We start from the raw sequence: 23,211 nt of genomic DNA on the forward strand, positions 1-23,211 counted from the left end.
TACAGGGGCTGGGGTGGTGGCTGAGTGGTAGAGCGCTTACCTAGCATGAGTGAGGCACTGGCTTTGATTCTCAGCACTGCATATAAATAAATAAAATAAAGGTCCACTGACAACTAAAAAAAACGAAAGAAATTGGGATTACAGGGGCTGGGTGGTGGCTCAGTGGTACAGTGCTTGCCTAGCATGAGTGAGGTACTGGCTTTGATTCTCAGCACTGCATATAAATAAACTATAAAATAAAGGTCTATTAACAACTAAAAAATATTTAAAAAAAAAAAAAAAGAAATTTGGATTACAGGCACACGCCATATGCACGAGTTGTTGGGATAATGGGCATGTACTACCATACCTGGCTCTCAAAGCCATCTTTACATTATTTTCTCAAAAGTGGCAGAATGGAGATTCAAGCCCAGGATTGTTATCAATTTATTAGATCACAGTGCCTTCTAAGAATCCATGTCATAATCCTTATTCAACAAATATATACAAGCCATAAATGTTTTGCATATTTTTGTATATATCTCTCTCCGTGCATATATATTTCCTTTCACAAAAATAGACAAAATAACTAAAATTGACATTAAAGCAAAACTCCAATATAAACTGAATATGTGGATAGTATGCTTTATTATTACTTAAAGTATATTATTGTCATAATTACAGGCTACAATTTAGAAGTTCGAAATGCAAGAGAAAAATTTAGAGAACCCAAATAAAGCTGAATCAGTATGTAGAAGATGGTTAAAACTTTGTAAGTAGTGCCACTTAGCTCTCAGAAATACTTATCTGTCCTTTTTAATTACAGGCCCTGAAACCAGGGTCAACAACATAAAATATCACAAATGACCATAAGACATTCAACCTACACAAGCAAGCATGGAGATAAAGATATATATTTATATAATATATACATATTTTAATATTATATTGGTCCACTGAGTATATATATTTTAACAAAAGATAAGAATCTATATAATCCAGTTAAACATACATAAGATTAGGGTACACTTATTACATTGAAAGTTGGTGTTCATAAGTTACAGATATTTAATATTTTCCAGAGTGTTTTTTTTAATTAAAAAAAAATATTTTAAAAGCATTTCAAACATTTGTTCATTTTCCCAGTGCAAAAGAAGGTTGTTCAAGTCAACTTACCTTTTTCTCAAAGAGTAAGGGGAAGGAGGAAAAAAAAAAAAATAAAACAGAAAACACCACCTACCAGCAATTCCCAACACTACCTTCTCAATCAACTTTTGCTAACTTGCCTAAATCCTTAGGTCACTGGATTAGTTTATCAAAATTAAAGCCTTGTGATTATGATTCAGCCCTTGCTTCATATATGACTTTTATGTTGAAATGTTTTTATATAAAAAATTAGAAAAAAGTTAGCAGTACAGGAAGTGGTTTGTTTTAAACTCCAGCCATCCAATTGTGTGTGGAAAGAAGAAAAGCACCATTTCAAGATCATATGAATTAGATATTTTGGAATTTACTTATAGTCTAAGCAATAAGTTACTCTGATTATCACAGATCAATACCACCTTGACTTGTTGATCCCAGAGAATTTAAATTAGGTTTTAGGTACATTTTTCTTTATCTGTTATTTAATACATTATCTAACTCAGTAACTCATGTGCAAAAAGAAGATTACAATATACAGCCTTCACAATCTATTTCAAATTCAGCTTGCCTGCTAGGTTAGTTTTAAAGATGGGATTTTAAAATGTAAGGAGTTTTGAAAATTTGGCAGCTCTTTTCCCTTCCAATTAAAAAAAAAAAAAAAAAATCTAGGTTGCCCTTTTTATAGGTGAAAAACATGAAGTAAATAAACTAATTTAAACTACAAAGACAAAAAGCAATATGGTATAATACATGTCACCCTTCCTATTTGTATTCAGTGAAAGTTTTTATATTTCAAGTAGTTAAGCCTTCATTAAAGAAAACAAAAATATACATGAAAAATTAAAGTACCTTCCAGTTGTAGCTTGCTAATGTTTCTTCTACAAAAGTATAATAGTAAACTAAATGAACTCAAGAGGACAGTGCCACTGCAAAGGCAGAACAGCTGCATGTTAATTAAGATTTGTGCTTACCTTATACTGATGGGTACATTTTAAGTAATCAATTTTCTTCACATCTGGCACTTAAAATGGACATTTTCTTACAAACTTTCTTGTAAGAAACTGATTTTGTTAATTAGCAAATTTATGGAGAGGTATCTGTTGACCTAAAATTCCTTAAATCCACAGAAAATTGTTTTAAAAAAAGTATTTCCACATGAGGTTTTAATGTTTTTTATTTAGGAAAAATTTAAGTTTTAAGTTAAAATCGTTCTATCTAAAGCATCCTTTTTTCAATAGTGGAGTAGACTGATGCAAAATATTTTTCCTTTTCTCTAAAAAACAAATTAAATGGTATTTGTACTCCAAGGATATACAAAAATGTACTTTATACTAGCCAATTTACATCAATCATAAAAGAAATGCGATGTTTGTTCTCTTCCTCTCCTTCAACCATTCAAATCAAGGGAGAATACTGCAAACTTTATAAACTCCACTAACTCTAATCAGAATAACCACAGAACAAAGGTAGCATGGGGTGAAACTATTTCTCTACATTCCAGAAGGCAGAAGCTTGGATGCTCTAGCTTTACAAGTAAAAGTAGCATAGGCAGGCTGAAGCTCACAGTAAATGCACACCAGAACAGGGGCCTAGGTAAAGCTGTCTGATTAGGTTACTGCTTTTAGAAGAAATAATAAAAGTCAAATCTGAGAGTACAAAAGAAAAAACCTAGACTTTTGTCACATTTACAGGAATCTCAAACCTTTTGTATTCCCATGCTCACAGGTAGTTTTGATATACATGGTAAATAGCATCAATATTTAGGAAGAAGAGTATTGTAGACAAAGGACAAGAGAATTCTTCATGCTTCTGATATCTCGGATTTGCTGAGTGCAATAGCCAGTTCTAGGTCTTCTTGTTCTTGCTGATTCAGTCGGGCAAGCCTTTGCTCTTCCTCTCTCTCACTCTCCCTCTTGGCCCATTCAATCATATCTTCCTCAGAGGGATACTGCCATTTAAAAGACATAATGAATGAACAAATTACTAAATGAATAAGTAAAACAATAAAAAGAAGAAAAAATTGTTTATATAAAACTTTCAAATAAATAAAACATAATAAAATTTGTTTCACCTGAAGGATTCTGGGAATATAATCTTGTTTACTTGTCCCCCACCCCTCCCAAACAAAATTTATTTATTTTTTGTTTGGTACTGAGAATTGAACCCAGAGGAACTCTACCACCGAGCCACATCCCCAGTCCTTTTTATTTTTTTAAATATTTTTTTTTTTAGTTGTAGTTGGACACAATACCTTTATTTTTATGTGGTGCTGAGGATTGAACCCAGTATCCCACATGTGCTAGGTGAGTACTCTACCGCTGAGCCCCCACCCCAGCAGTCCTTTTTAATTTTGAGACAGGGTCTCACCAAGTTGCTTAGGGCCTTGCTAAGTTGCGGAGGCTGGCCTCGAATTTGTCATGCTCCTATCTCAGCCTCTCCAGACACTGGGATTACACGTGTGTGCTACTGTGCTCAGCAATAAGTTTAGTTTTAACCAGTTACATAACTGTGGTTTATTTTTAAAAAATTCCATCTATAGACTTTGTCTATAAAAGTAAATATTAAAAATATTACTTAGAAACACTTCAAGTAGATAAGCAGATTCAAAAATGGAAGAGGGGTAGACTTTTTGATATAATGTAAAATATTTACTATTTAAACTTAAGTGAGCATCCTCACATTATAAATAATTTTTAACTTAAGCCAACTGGCGATTTTCCACCTCATCCTAGACTTTCAGGTACAGAAAAACTATGAAGGAAAAAATAGGCTGATTTTGCTATATATAATAAAGAGTATTGGTTATACTAAGCAAGATAAGAACCAAAACTATTTTTTTTAAAGTATATTGAAGATTTTGGCAGGCTTTGAGAACTTTTGGACTCAGTTTTTAAAAAAACCCTTAATACTAATGATTAATCAATCGGGGAAATGTTTTTATTCAACCAAAACAGCAACTTCAGCAGAAACTAAATACAAAATTCTACTTGGTTTCAAGTCTTGTCATATAGAAGAGGACTTTATAAGGATAAAATGAAAGAAATATTCAAGACTTTTTGAAAATGGTAGTTTTTTTTCCTAGGAGAATTAGAGGACCTGTGAAATTTATAATACTTAACAAGTCTTCCAAAATTAAAAAAAAGGATATTTTTATAACAAGCTATTTTATATTTACACTATCCTGAGATTTGAGTATAAAGTAAGTAAAATGCCTCAGTTATTGTTTGAAAGTTATTCCAATCAGGTTTTGATTTGCTTTCTGAAATTTTACTTAACATATTAAATACCACAAATTGTCACAGGTTATTTTTTTATACTAAGAGAATTATAATCTTCTAAGTAAGCCAATTCTTGATTCTCTGCTTGAAATAACAAATTCCATCTGAAATGAAAGGTCAGGATAATTCTGACACTCCACTTTTACAATATTTGAAATATTGATTTCTATTTTTCTCCTTGACCTTCAGCAGAAGCCATCAGAACTTAAAAGTACAGATTAAAAAGCTGGGTGGTACACCTTCCTTAGTTGCACACAGATTCTTGCCCACCTTCTCTCTCTCGAACCCAGGGGTGCCCAACTCCTGAGCTACATCCCCAGCCCTTTTTATGTTTTATTTGGAGACAGGGTCTCATAAGTTGCTGGGGCTGGCTCTGAACTTGTTATCCTCCTGCCTCAGCCTCCTAAATTGCTGGGATTACAGGCATGCACCACTGTGCCTGTTCTGCTTTCTAATAGAAATAGTAGCAGCAATAAAACTAGTTGAGTGACCAACTGTTACAATAAGGAGGAAAACATTAGTCAGACTGTAGCCAGGGTCACCTGGCCATTACAACTTCTATTTCCAAAATCAAGAAAATAAAGTGATAGATAAAGAAAAATTCTCGATATAGAACAGGCAGTGATAATGAGGTCATTTAACCTGAAAAAATTAAAACTTTGATTAGTTATTCTACAAATTTTATTAAAAAGCAAAAGACTTGATTTTACCTAAATAACAGAATATTATGATACTGACTTATGTCTCTCCAGAGTGATACTTCTGTGATTGGTTGCCCAATTTCTTCTCTCTCTTTTTTTTTGTACCGGGGATTGATCCCAGGGGCACTCAACTACTGAGTCACATCCCCAGCCCTATTTTGTATTTTATTTAGAGACAGGGTCTCACTGAGTTGCTTAGTGCCTCGCCATCACTGAGGCTGGCTTTGAACTTGTGATCCTCCTGTCTCAGCCTCTGGAGTGCCACTGAGCCCAGCTGATTGCCCAATTTCTAATCTATTACAGGCCCTGCCTAATGCCATTATCACAGCACCTTTCTTTTTTTTTTTCTTTTCTTTTTTGTGGTGCTGGGGATCTAACCCAGGGCCCTAATGCATGCTAGGCAAGCACTCTACCATTGAGATACATCCTTAGCCCATCATAGCACCTTTCTATGGTTTCTAAAGGTCTTATTTTAGTCAGCTCTGAGAGAATGCACACCAAGCACGGGAGGCTAGTGAATTAGAGCCCTAAATTGTTTAGATCCTGACAATAATTGATTTCATAAATGCTTTTTTAGGGGGTTTGGAGACTGGGGTCTTGCTCTGTTGCTCAGGCTGCTCTCGAACTCCAGGGCTGAAGTGATCCTTCAACCTTAGCCTCTCAAATACCCTATTTACCATAGATTTCATGCCAATTTTTTTTTTTTTTTGGCAAAAAAAGTGGAGTGTGACCATTATTGTAAAAGTTTATTTTTAAAAAATTATGCTAGTATGATTTAAAAATCGCTTATTACTACACCATCTTGGGGCAATATTAGGATATGTGGAATATTTGTGAATTAATGTATATTCACAATTATGGTGGTAACAATTATGTGGTGAAAGACACAGCTGGAACTATAGGTATGCACCACCATATCTAGGATACATTAAGATTTTAGAAAAGATGCCATGGGGCTGAGGGTATGCAATTCAAAGAATCCCTGGGAATGTAGCTCAGTGGAACAGTGCTTGACTGCTTGACTAGAGTGTACAAGGCCTTGAATTTGATGCTCAGCACTGAAAAAAAAAAAATCCCTGCATCTATCCTCTCATATAATAATTGCTGAGTGGTCTTCAAAAATCATTGAAATTTTATACACAAACACACACATACAACACAATTACAAATACACAAGCTCACCACTGGCATTATTCATCCAGTGGGCAAATAGTAAATTATTCTCCAATAGTCCATTAAATCATCATCATCCATAATCATCTGCAAAATTATATGTCAAGATTTTACTTATATTTATGTTACCAAGACCAAGAGGAAGGTTTATAAAACAACTTGTATATAACACAAGAACTAAGAGTAGTAAAATCATTTGTGCAAAGAAGAAATTTTAGAACCATCAAAACAGAATTAGAGGTTTTGCTTGGGGGAAGAATGCAAGATTATTTTAGTATTTTGGCAAATTTAGTTGAAATGATACAAATTTGGCAGACTCCAAAGTCGTCTTGGAAAACTCCTCAAATTGTAAATGGAAAGATTTTCCCCCAAACAGCCCATTCACAGTACTTACAGCACTGAAGTTAGCAAAATTGCTTGGGTCAGCCTCTTTATTGGTAGTGGAAGTAGAAGAAGTGAATGGATCACAATACATATCAGGATCTTTTTCTTTGGGGCTATCATTGCCTGGGAAAGGCTGAAATGGATCATTCACTTTAAAGGGATCAGAAGAATCCAATTTGTTGATGGGTCTTTTCCCTGGATCAAAATCATTACAGTTAACTCAACCAGTAAATATGGCAAACACAAGCACACAAGAACATGTACACAGGGAGCATTAAAGAACTAAAGGTGGAGGATGGGGGCGAGAACCTGAACATATTCTTTATATCGACTTAAATGCCATACCAACAATCTGATCTCTCAAATAGACTCCAACAAGATATAGCTTAATAAAAAAAAAAAAAAAAAACAGCAAAGAGCGGAATAGGCCAGGAATCATATTTCCTCACCTCAAAAGAGCATGTTCCCAAGAAGAGAGGGAGGAAAGGACAAAATAGGAGGAAAATGATAAAGAATAAAGATGTCAATGGCTTCTGTTGCTATAACCTTAGCCTGATACTTGTACAGACACCCACTGGTAAGAGCAAATGACCTTTAAAAATGGCAAAATTCCTATGGTTTTTCTCTAAATCTCTCTCTGTAATACCTACAAGCATAAAACTAAAAATTATCTTGGTAAAACCTTGCCTACTTTTTGACATCTACAATATTTCAAACTTAAAAATAAACAATGTTTTGAAGACCAAAGCCTGTATCTTTGTGGTTGTTCACAAACTAATCTTTGGTTAAATAACAGTATGATGTTCTGTTAGTCACTTATTAGTTCAGTGTCACTTTCCAACAAATTCTCTGATTTTATTTTTTTTATTTTTTGGAACTGGGGATTTAACTCAGGGGTGCTTTATCACTGAGCTATATCCCCAACCCTTTTTATTTCGAGACAGAGTCTCATTGAGTTGCTGAGGCTAGCCTCAAATTTGTGATCCTCCTGCCTCAGCCTCCTGAGTTGCTGGGATTATAAGCGTGCACTACTGCATCTGGAAAGTTCTCCAATTTTAAAGTCTTACTTAAACTTAATACTTATTTTTTTTTTTAAAGTGAGAGAGAGAGAGAGAATTTTAATATTTATTTTTTAGTTTTTGGCGGACACAACATCTTTGTTTGTATGTGGTGCTGAGGATCGAACCCAGGCCGCACGCATGCCAGGCGAGCGCGCTACCGTTTGAGCCACATCCCCAGCCCCAACTTAATACTTCTTGAAGAAAAGATAATAAGAATGGTGTTAAAATGTCTTCAAATATATTTTTTCTTAACATGCATTAAGCTGGTTAATTAAACAATCATAATAGATTATTTCCATCAGTATTTTATCTTACAAAAGATGTTTAAATCCCAAAATCTCAATCCTATGAAAGCAGGCAAAATTAGAGTTACTGCCACCATCTAACAACTAAGGCAGCTGAGAGTTAGACATGTGAAATTATACACTTAAGGTCACAGAGTGAGGGTTGGGGATATAGCTCAGTGGTAGAGCACTTACCTAGCATGCACGAGGTCCTGGGTTTGAACCCCAGTACCAGAGAAAAAAAATTACAGAACAAGTCAGGGAATATCCAGAATTAGAACCCAGGTGTTTTGGTTCCCAATCAGTTCTCGTTCCAAAAAACCACCTTTTTTCCTTGGTCTTCCTCCAATGATGTATACTCAAGAGATTCTATTCTTAATTTTAATTAAGGCACCAGTATATTACTTTACTTACGACTTTAAAATAACCTCACCATTGGCATCATACAGGTTTAAAAGCTTAAATGAGTAAACTGACAATTACTTATTTCTTCATGTATTCTGACCTTACTTCTAGCAATTGATAAAGGCTACTCTTCCTTAAAAGAAAGAAACCACTTAAATAATTTACCTGATTTTTTCAATAGATAATTAACTGTACATCCAGTTATTTAAATCAAAAAAAGAAATAATTTGCCCAAGAAATATCATGCAGAGGTTATTAGGAAAAGGCAAGAATAATAATCTATAAGTATATTTACCAGGAAATGATATATAACTAAAAAGCTAATGGGTCAAATGTGTCTTCTCATAGAATAGCCTAGTAGCACAATAGGGGGTTGCCTTTTAGCCACTTTATATGCCCTTTATTATTTGTACTAAAAACTTCCTGGACCTCTCCCCACCAAATGATCACTATTATAAAAGAGTCTTTAAAGTGAGTTGAAAATAATATTTTCCTTTAAGAAAGGCAATACTTCCTTTTAAACTACTTTGTTGCTGAATTCTGGATACCAGCAGCCATATTTTTTTTACATTAAAGGATTTAAGAAAGACTTTACTTTGTGTAGGAATTTTTTTTTCTCTTATAGAAATTAATTAAAACACCAAAGTATAGGAAACTGCTATTCAAATGGTAATCAATGATCTTCTAAAAAGAGATTCCATCTACACTTCCTTTTTTCCATTTACTATCTCTCCGAAATGATTAAGGGGGAATAAAAGAGCTCTTATTAGAAAGCTCATGTCAGTTCACATCAGTTACACAGGCTGCCCTCTTAGGCACATGACTACAATTCTATACTGAAGTCAGCAAGCTTCTGCTATGTGTTTGACTTGTTTTGTTCACTGCCTTTTATAGAGGTATGTTAAGTAAGATCTGCATAATACTTTTCAGGAGAAAAGGCATTGAGTTGATTTAGGAAAAGCACCAACTCTCCTACCAGGTGGTGGTGGGCAGGGTCTTGTTGGAGTTCCCGTCTTAGGTGGCAGTGCTGGGGGTACATCTTCACTCTTGATGGATGTTTCATCGAACACATTTTTTGGAGTGACCACATTGTTGACAGAGCTTGATGTGGCTGAATTAAAAGGATCTTCATTGTTTGCCTTTGTTTTAAAAAGAAATGTTTATACACGATTTTATATATATAATATATGTAAGACATCTATCTCCAAGCAAACTGTGCATAGTCACAGAACATGCAGAAAAATGACTTAAGTATTATGTGGCTTTATTCATTTCTAAGAGCACTGACATTTTAACCTTTGCATTCAAGGGCAGATGGGATCATTCTTTAATTATTCTATATGAGTAGTAATTGTAACATCACTACTTATAAAGAGTAACGCCAAAACAAGCCAACTCTGGACAGAAGCCTTATTCAACTTCAGGCAATACTCACAACCCATTTTAAAGGGTCAAATGAGCCAGATGATAATGAAAGAAAAAAAATTACTGATTTCTCACTAATGCACTTAAATAAAGGAAAGATTTAATTTTAATGCAAACAAAATGGTATCTAGACAAACTATAAAACCAAACTCAAAAGTCAATTTTTTACAGTAAACTTTTCTCATGGAAAAAGTCTAAATTTGGTTTTGAAGATTACTCCTTCCATACGTAGACTAATGAAAGATTCATTTTCTAAAATAATGACTCAAGGTTTTATGACTTCAGAACTCTTTAGGTCAGTATTTCTTATCAGTGGTACTGTTGACATTTTGGGTTGGACATAATTCTGTTGAGAGGGGCTGGGCAGTGCATTGTAGAATGTTTAAAAGCACTTCTAGCCTCTATCCACTAAATGGAAATAGCATCTTCTACCTAGTTGTGAAAACCAAAAATGTGTCTAGTCATTGCTAAATGTTCTTTGGGGGTCAATCTGACATACACGAATCCTTCTTTCTTAGCCTAAATTAATACCAGAGTTATGCTGGAAAACATATAGTGGACATTTAGCACTGGGCTTTGTTTATTAATCATTTTAGTACTTACCCTAACAACTTCAGAGCACAAAATCAAGTAGCCAATATGGATTGGTTAGAATAAATATTACAGCTAATGACACAAACAGTACATAGGGAAACAAAGTTCAATTGGAAGAGACATGTTTAAATAGAAGAGTAAATATAATGTTATTGAGTAAACATATTATAATTGTCTGTATCATTACCAGTCTTTTTATGTATAGAAATAGTTTACAGCTCTCTTTCATTTCTATCTGAAATCAATATTTGCTAAACTTATTGCAATCAAGTTGCAATGTCTGTGAAAGGAGTCTGTAATTTAAAGGAGGAACTGTTTCTTTAATGGAAACACATATATTCTCCTTCCTCACTAATCACTGCAGATTACCTTTGACAATGTGCTGAAGTCAGCAAATCCATCTTCAAATGATTCATTTCCAAAAACAGAAGCAAAGGGGTCTGTGGCTAAAATGAGTAAAGAAAATCAATGGGATAGAACAGAAAGACATCAAATTTCATGTTTTCTTTTAGTTGGTAACTTCAGATGGAAAATATTTAATCCAAAATATTAACTCTAAATTATATAATTCTTAATTTATGACTGGTGTCCAGAGACAGAATGCACATGAATAATTCCAAAGATGTATTCCTTTGTGTAAATCAACTAAATGATTCAAAATCAAAAACAGGTGAACTACTTCTAGCTAAAGTACTTAAGGCTGTGGAACACATGTCAAACAGTACAGCTTCTATGAACTTAAACTATTTCTAATGAAGACACTACAAGTCAAAAACGTTAGATACCATTAATTCTATAACTCATGCCCATCCTTCCAGGCCCATGTGAAATACTACTTTACCCACAAAGAACTTTACTCCACCTAGAGAACCCTAGATGTAGCTGATTTCCACAACAAGAATTGGTTTCTTCACTCTCTGTGACAGTAACTACATTCTGATTTATACCATGCTTACCTGATTGATAATCACCTGTATGATCCTTGAAAACAGGCAATATAGCCTATCCAACATGCCAAGAACATAAGAAGATACACTTTCTACCCTTTAAAAGTTCCTAGTGGGATGAGAAACACATCAACAAATAATAATAAAATAGAACTGTACAGTTTACTAGAGAGGTTATGACAATCCTGTAGTGGGAATCACTAATTGCCTGGGAGAATCAGAAAAGTAACAAAGTAGCTATTACATTTGAGCTTTTGACTAAGGTCTTCTGAATAAGGAATGATTTGCCAAATAGAAGGAAGTGAAGGAAAGAAAGCAAACTACCAGGCAGAACAGTTAACTGCAAAAGCATTATTTAACCAGTGCTTCACAGGCACATTCATTATAGTTAACTTTGAAAGTAGACCTCACCTATTCAGACAGAAGGGCTATGAATAATATCAAATGTTTCTACAGTAAATGCTGCCTGATCTAAGAAGGAAGGAATCAGAAGAAAAGGAAAGAGGGAAAAGAGACTTGCAAAAGAAAAGGCAAGACAAAGAGGTACAAAAAATTTCTCCTTGTTATTCCTCAATTCTTCATCTTTACATCAGAATTACTTAAAAAGAAAGTGTGCCCAACTACCAACTTAAAAATGTAAAGTGGGGCTGGGAATGTGGCTCACGCAGTAACGCACTTGCCTGGCATGCGCGGGGCGCTGGGTTCGATCCTCAGCACCACGTAAAAATAAAATAAAGATGTGTGTCCACCAAAAACTGAAAAATAAATATTAAAAAATTCTCTCTCTCTCTCTCTTAAAAAAAATGTAAAGTGCCCCTACATCTCTAGAAATAAGTATATAAATAAGATAACTACAGATAAAAACAGAAGGGAAACAAGGAAGGGATATTATTCTGTTAGCTCTGTCACTAAGACAGTGACGGGGTATCAGAGTGGGAAAAGGGGATAGGTGTATACACACACACACACACACTGTATCTTCTTATGTTCTTGGCATGTTGGATAGGCTATATTCCTGTTTTCAAGGATCATACTTGTCTAACACAGAAAATTCAGTTCTTTAGGGTTTCATCAGCAACTCTGATCTTTAAAAGAATGTTGAAAAATCTAGAGTTACAGGAAATCTTACAACTTTACCTATAAAAAAAGCTTTTTTATTAACACATATTTGATGAATTCCACAGCCCTGGGGCCCAGTCTCATCATGGGTACTGTTTTCAGGCTTTTCCTACTTTTTCTCTTCTTCTGTTATTCCTGATGCCGTAGCAGCTGAGGTATAGCCTGAGCAAGGTACAGACACTCTCCTGACTGGCAGAAAGGGTGGTGAGGGGAAAGGAGTTGGCCTTGTTCCACTAGAAGGACTTAAATTTGCTTCATGTATTTTCTCTGCCCTTGCCCCCACAATCTTCACAAGAGTTCACAACACATATAGCAACAGAACTGAGTTAGATCAGGTTTGCCTGAAATGCTGTGATATATATGTTGTGAAATAAATTAATTAAAAAAGAAGATATTGCCATGTGAAGATTATGTACGAGAGATTTTCTACACCTTCTACAAAAATTACATATATAGCATTGGTTCAAACACTGAGGATCACCTAATCCTAGATGAATGACAAAATGCTTTTGCTCAAGTTGGAGATTTTTAAGACCTTGGCAAGAATCTTCAGATAATGATCATGCTGGAGGTGAAGCAGAGGCCTTCTCAGAAAGTGGAAGGATTCACAACATCACATGAGAGATGCCTTGTGAGGGAGTCCCAGGAGAGGAAGGGAAGTCCCAGGAGAGGAAACACTAGGAGAGGAAGCCTGCAGGTGGCTTTCTTCCTATTGATATGTACATCAGTGCAAATAGTACCTCATTAGTACCCTCTTCTGCTCCAAGAATAAAAGCAATATATTCTGGAAAAACATATAAAAGTGTAATTGAAAAATCATCCATAATGTCATTATCAGAAATAATTCTTGCCAGTATTTTAGCATATTTCTTTAAGAGCTCCTTTTCTGTTTTTGTGGCGGTGGGGATGGAACCCAGGGCTTTGTGCATTGAAGGCAAGCACTCTCCCAACTGAGCTATATCCTGAGCCCGAGCCCTTTTTCTCAGCACTTTTTTTTTCCCCTTAAACTTTTGAGATCATGCTATGCTGACATACCTCTTTGGGAAAATATGAATGAAAAAGCTGTATTTTAGATAGGTCACTTTTTATATCCTATTCTGATTTTTTAAAAAAATTAACATTTTTTAGTTATAAGTGGACACAATATTTTTATTTTATTTTTATGTGGTGCTGAGGATCAAACCCAGTGCATCACACAGCCCCAGGCCTATCCTATTGATTTAATCTCAGCATTTATTGGGCTGGTAATGTGGCTCAGTGGTAAAGGATTGACTCACACATGTGAGGCCCTGGGTTCAATCCTCAGCACCACATAAAAAATAAATGAATTAAAATAAAGCTATGAAAAAAAAGTCAGCATTTATCAATACTTGACATATATTTGCTTAATGCCTGTACTGCCCATATAAGCTCTATGATGACAGGAATTGTTTTGTTCACTATTGCATCCTCAAGGCCTACCTAGCACAAGGTCTAGCAAATAGAAGACACTCATATTTCTACTACTGAAAGAAAGGGGACAGAAATTATCTACTTATAACTTTTTTTTTTGGGGTACCAGGGATTGAACTCAGGGGCATTTGACCACTGAGCCACATCCCCAGCCCTATTTTGTATTTTATTTAGAGACAGGGTCTCACTGAGTTGCTTAGTACCTCGCTATTGCTGAGGCTGGCTTTGAACTTTCGATCCTCCTCCTATCTCAGCCTCCTGAGCCACTGGGATACACGCGTATGCCACTGCACCCAGTCAAAGCTTATCATTCCTTATCCCATGGGATTAATTTTTTTTTGCTGGTTACAAATTAATTTCATGATAGAAGAAAAGAGTAGGAGTACAGGGGTGGAAATAACGAAGGCAAATATGTTTGTGACCTTGGATATGTAATGTGACCTCTTTGAGTCTCAGTGATTACCAGATGTTGGAATTTTATGAACAGGGAAACTAGACAAATGAATACAGTAAAAACCTATACATAGCCAGGTGTGGTAGTACATGCCTATAATCCCTGTAACTTGAAAGGCAAGAGGATCACAAGTTTGAGGCCAGCCTTGGCAACTCAGTGAGGTCCTCAGCAATTTAGCAAGACCTTGTCTCAAAATAAAAAATTAAAAAGGCTGAGAATATAGCTTAGTGCTATATTCAGTGGCAAAGCACAATCCCCAGTACCAAAACAAAAAAACTATATACATTCCTCTTTTTCCCATAAAAATATTTAGATACTTAGGGATGAACCACTGATCTAAATTACTTATAACTCATTCAGCTTTCCCATATCCCGCATAATTGAAAGTTTTTATGTCAAGCACAATGAAATTCAAGAAAACAACGTAAAGACTTATGCTGTTGTTACTAAAAACAAACAAACGAATCTATATACATAAGTAGGGGAAAACAGATTTGCCAACTTAATTTCAAAAAATAGTCTTCCCAGAAAAGAAAGTTGGTCTCTCTCTTTACTGTTCAATTAAAAATCTTACAATGTAGCAGGTCTGAGATAAATTACTTGTTCATATCTTCATCAGTCAATTGGTAAAGCTCTGCTACTCCCCAGAGATTTTAGGAAGAATACAGATGCAGCCTAGGATGACTCCCAAGGTTCTGCTTGGGCAATTGAATAGATAGCCACACTAACTCATTTTGTCCCATTGCCGCAGATGTGGAATACCTATGAAAACAACCTAAATATAGTATATAATTATATAAAAACAATTATAATTATTAGTATCAACAGTATTAGTTAATAAGCTCTAGACTATGATTTCTATTCTATTTTAATAAACCTGTATTTCACTGAAATATTCATAAAATTGAAAACTTGTGTTTTATTGGGTTAACAAATAGGCTATCTGGAAGAATGTTCAGAATTGTTTTATATTTCGGGGCTAGGGTTGTGGATCAGTGGTAGAGCACTTGCCTATCATGTATGTGTGAGGCACTGGGTTTGATCCCTGGCACCACATAAAAATAAAAACAAATAAAATAAAGGTATTGTGTCCATTTACAACTAAAAAAAAGAATTGTTTTATATTTCACTTTCAGACATACATCTGGACATTAAGTAAAAAAATTATATCTGGAACACAGGACTAGTGATTTAGATTTGTAGTAATTATTTTTTGTTTTTGGTACTGGGGATTGAACTAGGGAGAACTCAACCACTAAGCCACATCCCCATCCCTATTTTGTATTTTATTTAGAGACAGGGTCTCAGTGAGTTACTTGGTGCCTCGCTGTTGCTGAGTTTGAACTCTAGAACTCTAGATCCTCCTGCCTCAGCCTCCCAAACCACTAGGATTACAGGTGATCACCACTGTGCCCAGCAATTTTAAGTTAATATCATAGTCTAGATAAAACATGATAAGGCTGGGTTTGGTGGCACATGCCTATAATCCCCATGACTTGAGAGACTGAGGCAGGAGGATCACAAATTCAATGCCAGCTTCAGCAATACAGCAAGTCCCTAAGCAACTTAGCAGATGCTGTCTCAAAATAAGGGCTGGGGATGTGACTCAGTGGTTAAGCATTGCTGGGTTCAATCCCTGATAATTAAAAAAAAAAAAAAAAAAAGAGAGATGAGAGAAGATGAGGGTGCAATCAAAGTGAGCATGAGGAAGAAAAGACAATCAGATTCCATTTGGGGATGAAACAACAAAACTTTGTGATTTACTAAATTTGAGGAATATAAGAAGAGTAAATAATGACCCTGCTGATGAAGGCCACTTATAATGTTATTATTATAGAATGAATGGAGGAACGGGTACACATTTGCCTTTTGCTTTCATTTGTATTATTCTCTTTTTGAGGTGAGACTAATTGAAAGAGGTGATTTTTTTTTTTTTTTTTCCATTAAGCACTGTGAGCCTGAAGTGCCTTTAGGACATAGGAGGAGAAATCTGCAGCAGGTACTTGACATAGTACAGAAGCTCAGGAGAGCATTCCAGACTACTGGACTAGGTCCAGCAGTCTTCAGGAAACAGGCTGTGAAGGCACTGAACTGACAATACAATGGCAGAAGGTACATGAAAAGGACAGAAGCACCAGGCTAAAATCACAACTAGAGAGAACCCTTACTCTTCAACAACTTCTCCAGTACATTTAGATCATTCTCTGGTTCCTAATTTGAATAAAAGGGAACATCTTTTCCAGATGCCTTCTGAGAATAAGCTGTCCTAAGGCAATAGAGACCAGCATAATATACAGCAACAGGAAAATCTTTTAGAATATGTTGAAACAGTGGTAATCCACAGAAAGCAGTGGTCCCCAAGATACCTTTTGTGAGGTCAAAGCTATTTCTAGAATATTAAAGTGTTATTTACCTTTCTTACCATGTTGCTATCTGCACCAAGGTCATAAAACCAATGATGATGAACTGCTGTATATTGTACTGATTTGGAGTCACTGTGTTTTTCACTATAATAAACTCATAGGGGGACTATTTTTTGAGAAAGAGTCTCAAAAATTGCTTAGAACCTCACTAAGATGCTGAGGGTGGCTTTGAATTTGCGATATCCTGCCCCAGCCTCCTGAGTAACCGGGATTACAGTGGCACACTGTACCTGGCTGAACTGTGTATTGTAATTTCTAATATGGCAAACTCTGATAGATATTACCCATTCAAACACAAACTCTTCATGGGTCCTCAGTAATTTTTCAAAGTATAAAGGGGACCAAAAGGCTGCTGTACTTGATGATTTCCAAAGTCATTGCTTATGGTATTTCAAAGGACTCCCTTCTTTCCTAATTATTTCTGTTGCTGTTGGAATAAGAGTCCAGGTAAAGGTAAAGTCTGGAGTTTTCTCTCATACCTCCAAAGAGTATGTCCATGGATCATTTTAAAATTTTCTATTAAAGTACTTTCATCTCTTTACTTAGTATTTTCCATTTCATTGTTTCTCCTATATAATTAGTATTCTTGCCCCCCCCCCTCAAATTTTGGGTTTCAAAGATTTATTAATTTTGTCATCTACATAATAGAAAGGTAGACAGGTTAAGACTGTGGAAAGATCAATAGACACAGATTTGGAAACAAACTGATATGTGATGCTGGGACTCAGTTTCCCTTCCATAATATAGTCTGTTTAAGAAAACAGACTAAATAATGATTCTGAAACTACATGGAATCCCAAAAGGTGAAACAAGTGGATGGAATTTTCTTAACTTAAAATTCATTTTAAATTCAAATTTAAAATGTTTACTTTTCATAATCAGAAGAAAGGAAAATGTATGTCAATAAAAAAATCAACCAAACATAAAGAAATTCAGTAAGGAAGGAACTAAGGGACAAAAGCAACCAATATACAGAAAACAAACAGTAAAATGGAAATAATGCATTCTTTATTATTCTTTCTCTCTCTCTCTCTTTCTCTCTCTCTCTCTCTCTGTCTCTCTTTCTCTCTTTCTTTCTTTCTTTCTACCAGGGATTGAACCCAGGGGTGCTTAACCCCTACTGAGCCATGTCCTTAACCCTTTTCATTTTTTATTTTGAGAAAGGATATCTCTAAGTGCTTTGGGCCTTCTAAATTGCTAAAGCTGGCTTTGAACTTTCGATCCTCTTTCTACCTCAGCCTCCCAAGGCACTGGGATTACAGGCCTATGCCACTGCCCCCAGCTAGTAATGACTTTAAATGCAAATGGATTAAATGCTATGGTCAAATGACATAGACTAGCTGGGTGAAGGTGGTGCTCACCTACAATCCTAGCGACTTGGGAGGCTGAGACAGGAGAATGGTGAGTTCAAAGCCAGTTCAGCAATTTAGCAAGGCATTTAGCAACTCAGTGAGACCCTGTCTCTAAATAGAATATATATAAAAGGGCTGGGGATGTGACTCAGTGGTTAAGCATCCCTGGGTTTAATCCCTGGTATCAAAAAGACAGACTGGCAGATTAGATTTAAAGAAAAAAGGACCCCACTATATGCAAGGCGTAGATTTTCAGTTTAGATCTAAAGATGTACATAAGTTGAAAGGGAAAATACAGAAAAAGATTTTTCTTGCAGATGGATAACAAGGGAATAGAGGGGATACATGAGTATCAGACTAAATAGATATTAAGTCTATAACTGCTATGAGAGACAAAGAAGGACATTATATAATGATGAAAGGAGAAATTTACCAAGATAATATAACTTTTATAAATATACAAATTACAGAGTTCTAAATATATGAAGCAAACCTTGACAGAGTTAGAGAGAGAAACAGTTCTACAGTTATATGGAGACTTCAATATCTCCCTTTCAATTGTGAATAGAATAGAACCCAGAAAATAAACAAGGAAATAGAGGGTTTTGAGTACTTTGGTGTTAGTCTAGAATGCAATTTAATTCTGCTGTTTCTTTATTGATTTTCTGTCTGGATCATGTGTCCATTACAGAAAGTGGGGGGTAAAAGTCCCTAGCTATTATTGTACTGGAGTCTCTCTCTTTTTAGGTCAATTAATATTTGCTTCATATATATTGGTGCATATATATTTACAATTGTTGTTTCCCTTTGTGGAACTGACTCCTTTATCGTGTGTGTGTGTGTGTGTGTGTGTTTTGATTGAGGATTGAACCATACCATGGAGTTATTTCCAGAACTTTTTATTTTGAGATAGGGTCTCATTAAATTATTCAGGCTTCTCTTGAACTTATGGTCATCTTGCCTCAGACTCTTGAGTTGTTGGGATTATAGGTGTGGTGCTACCATGTCCAGCTCATACTATCATATAATGACCTTTTTTGTCAATCTTTATTGCCTAAGATTTAAAGTCTACTTCATCTGACACAAGTATGGTTATTTATTTTTCAAATTTTGAGACAGGGTTTCACTAAAGTTGCTCAGGGTCTCAATAAGTTGCTAAGACTGGCCTCAAACTTGTGATCCTCCTGCCTCGGCCTCTAAATTGGTAAGATCAGAGGTGTGAGCCACTGTACCTGGTATGTTTTAATTTCTTTCTTACTATATTTGGCTTGTTTATTATGTATTTAATTTTTTTTAGTTATAGATGGACACAATACCTTTGTTTTTTAATACAATCCCAGTGGCTTGTATTAAATGTGTATTTTTATGTGGTGCTGAGGATCAAACCCGGTGCCTCACACATGCTAGGCAAGCGCTCAACCATTGAGCTACAACCCCAGCCAGCCCTATTATATATTTTTGCTTTGTGGTTACCATGAAGTTTACAAAAGACATCTTTTATTTTCCATTTATTTATTTATTTTTAGGTGTCAATGGACATTTATTTTATTTATTTACATGTGGTGCTGAAAATTGAACCCAGGGCCTCACACATGCTAGGCAAGTGCTCTACCACTGAGTCACTACCCCAGCCCACAAGACATCTTTTAATATTTTAAAGTGATAGTATCATAACATAATCATAAATAAAATAAAATAAACAACCAAAAAATCCATGACATTGAATTTAGCAATGCTTTCTTGGTTATGACACTAAAAGCAAGGCAACAAAAGAAAAAAAGGTAAGAGTAGGTAAGACTGACTACATAAAAATTAAAAACTTCTGTACATCAATGGACAGTATCAACAGAATGAAAAGGCAACTTGTGGAATGGAATGGGACAAAGTATTTGCAAATCATGTACCTGATATGGGGTTAATATGCAGAATATATAAAGAACTCTTATAATTCAACAACAGAAAATCAACACAATTTAAAAGTGGGCAAAAATAGACATTTTTCCAAAGATAGACAAATGACCAATAAGCACATGAAAAGATGCTCAACATGACTTATTGTTAGGAAAATGCAAATTAAATCATTGAGATATCACTACACACCTACTAAGATGACTATTATTACAAAATAAACATAAAGTAGTAAGTGATGGCAAGGGTGTAGAGAAATTTGAACCCTTGTGCACTGGTAATAGGAATGTAAAATAGTACAGCTACTGTAGAAACAGTATGCCAGTTTCTCAAAAACTTAAAATAGAATTACCTTTTAATCCAACAATTCCACTTCTTAAATTCTACTCCTCCAAAATGAAAGCAGACACTCAAATAGTTAATTTGTACAATCATGTCCACAGCAGCATTATTCATACAGATGAAATGTGGAGGCAACTAAAGTGTTCATTAACAGAAGAATAAACAGAATGTAGTATCTGTATACAATATTATTCAGCCTTAAAAAGGTAGGAACTTCTGTTGTAGCATGCTACAACATGGATGAACCTTTAGGACATTACATTAAGTGAAATAAGTGAATCATAAAAGGACAAATACTTTATGATTCCACTTACATGCAGTACATTTACAAGTCAATATCATACAGACAGAAAAAATGATTGCTAGAGTTTGGTGAAAGTGAGGATGGGGAGTTATATAATGGGTATGAATATGAGTTTTGGAACAAAAAAAGTCTGGAGATGGATGATGGTGGTGGTTTCACAACAATGTGAATGTACCTAATGTTAATAAACTAACTGCACATTTAAAAATAGTACACTTTAGGGCTGGGGATATAGCTCAGTTGGTAGAGTGCCTGCCTTGAATGCACAAGGCCCTGGGTTCAATCCCCAGCACCACACACACACACACACACACACACACACACACACACAAAGATAAACTTAAGCTGGGCAAAGTGGTATATGCCTATAATCCCAGTGGCTCAGGAGGCCGAGGCAGGAGGATTGTGAGTTCAAAGATAGCCCCAGAAACTTAATGAGGCCCTCAGCAACTTAGTGAGACCCTGTCTCTAAAAAAAAAAATACAAAAAATGGCTGAGGATGTGTCTCAGTGGTTAAGTGCCCGGGGTTCAAACCCTGGTACCCCCCTCCCCCCACCAAAGTAAACTTTATGTTTTACCACATTTTTTTTTCTTAAAGGAACATTTATTGTGACTAATCCGTGTATTCACGAGTGAATTTATTTATTTATTTTAAATATTTTTGTAGTTGATAAACCTTTATTTTTTTTTATTTATTCATACATGGTGCTGAGTATCTAACCCAGTGCCTCACACATTCCAGGCAAGTGTGCTACCACTGAGACACAGCCTCAGCCCCATGAGTGAATTTATTTTTAAAATATATCATTAGCTTTGCCTAGGATCCTATTTCTTTCCTCAGAAAGCTTGGATAGTAAACTCATGCTAAAATTAGCATGGTAAATAAGCTAATGTAATAGAAAACCACTTTTAAGAAAAATTCATTTAATGCAACATATATGGTGTTTTTTTTTTTGGTGTGTGTGTGTGTGTTTTACCATAATTTTTAAAAATCCACTTAGCAGAACAAAACAAATAATATCTGTCACGAGTTTCCACCAAAATCCTCATTCACTGGGCTTTTACCACGTGCTCTGAGTGTAATAGCTGACTCAATCATTTATTCAAAATATTACATGCCTAGGCATATTTTCAAGTTCTTGAAATGTACCAGTGAGTCGCCTGCTGAGAGGCTGAGCCGCCCCCTCCCCCTGCGCCGGCATAGTAGAGGGAACTGGGACCGAAGACAGAGCAGGCCCAGCGGCCTGCTGAGGGGCAGAGCCGCCCCCCACCCCCCTCGCCTGCCAGGTAGGGGAAGGGTGACCACCGACAGAAAAGGCCCAGTGGCCCGCGGCGGGACAGAGCTTCCAATCACTCCTGCAAGGTAGGCGGGCCTGCGACCCACCGGCAGAAGAGGAGCAGCGGCCTGCTGGGAGGCAGAGCCGCCCCCTCCCCCCCGCGCCTGCAAGGTAGTCGGAACTGAGACCACCATCAGAACAGGTCAGACCTGCAACCGAGAGACAGAACAGGCCCAGTGGCCTGAGGAAGGGTAGAGCCGCCCCCCCCCCCCACACGCCTGCAAAGTAGGCGGACCTGCGACCCACTGGCAGTACAGCCCCAGAGGCCTGCAGAGGGGCAGTGCCGCTGCCTGCGCCTGCAAAGTAGGCAGAACTGCGACCACCGACAGAACAAGCCTAGCGGCCCGCAGAGGGACAGAGCCGCCGCCCGCGCCTGCAAGGACGGCGGACCTGCTACCGACTGGCAGAGCAGGCCCAGCGGCCTGCCGGCGTGGTAGGCACATTGCCCCAATTGGCGGAGGGGCAGAGCCGCCGCCCGTGCCTGCGAGGGAGACTTTGCAACTATACAAGACCAATATAAATATATAGGGGGAAAATTCAATAGCACAACAGTTTCACCAAGAAGAAAGGAACGCGAACAGTATGAAGAGACAAGGAAAGAAAGGACCACAAGCATTGCAGGTCAACTCAACTTTAGAAGAGGTAATAGCTGCAGCTGATGGAATGTCAGATAAAGAATTCAGGATATACATGCTTCAGATGATCTGGAGTCTCAAGGAAGACATCAGACAGCAAAATCAGACAATGAAAGATCACTTCAACAATGAATTACATAAACAAATCCAAGAAGCAAAAGATCAACTATACAGGGAAATAGAGGTTATAAAAAACAAACAAACAGAAATCCTAGAAATGCAGGAAGCAATAAGCCAACTTAAAAACTCAATTGAGAATACTACCAGCAGAGTAGAACACTTAGAAGACAGAACATCAGACAATGAAGATAAAGTATATCAACTTGAAAAGAACATAGACAGCTCAGCAAGACTGTTAAGAAACCATGAGCAGAACATCCAAGAAATATGGGATAACATCAAGAGACCAAATTTAAGAGTCATTGGGATACAGGAAGGAACAGAGTTTCAAACCAAAGGAATGAGCAATCTATTCAATGAAATAATTCGAGAAAACTTCCCAGATTTGAAG

At 36.3% G+C, this 23,211-nt stretch overlaps 1 protein-coding gene across 3 annotated transcripts in view; it reads right to left on the reverse strand.

Annotated features, from left to right (window-relative positions):
- Positions 1-608: 608 nt before the first annotated feature.
- Eps15 (epidermal growth factor receptor pathway substrate 15) overlaps positions 609-23,211 on the reverse strand; it is a 141,618-nt gene continuing 119,015 nt past the window's right edge. For 2 of the 3 annotated variants that reach the window (XM_071617816.1, XM_027944955.2), the window contains exons 22-25: positions 10,797-10,873; positions 9,385-9,547; positions 6,669-6,853; positions 609-3,070 (exon numbers count right to left, since the gene is read on the reverse strand). In XM_071617816.1, the coding sequence (XP_071473917.1) occupies positions 2,924-3,070; positions 6,669-6,853; positions 9,385-9,547; positions 10,797-10,873 (572 nt within the window). In that variant the 3' untranslated portion in view covers positions 609-2,923. The remainder of the gene's footprint in view (positions 3,071-6,668; positions 6,854-9,384; positions 9,548-10,796; positions 10,874-23,211) is intronic. The other variant, XM_071617817.1, reaches the window with a different exon arrangement.

This window comes from Marmota flaviventris, chromosome 10 (genome assembly GCF_047511675.1).
Source record: "Marmota flaviventris isolate mMarFla1 chromosome 10, mMarFla1.hap1, whole genome shotgun sequence".
Lineage (NCBI taxonomy): Eukaryota > Metazoa > Chordata > Mammalia > Rodentia > Sciuridae > Marmota > Marmota flaviventris.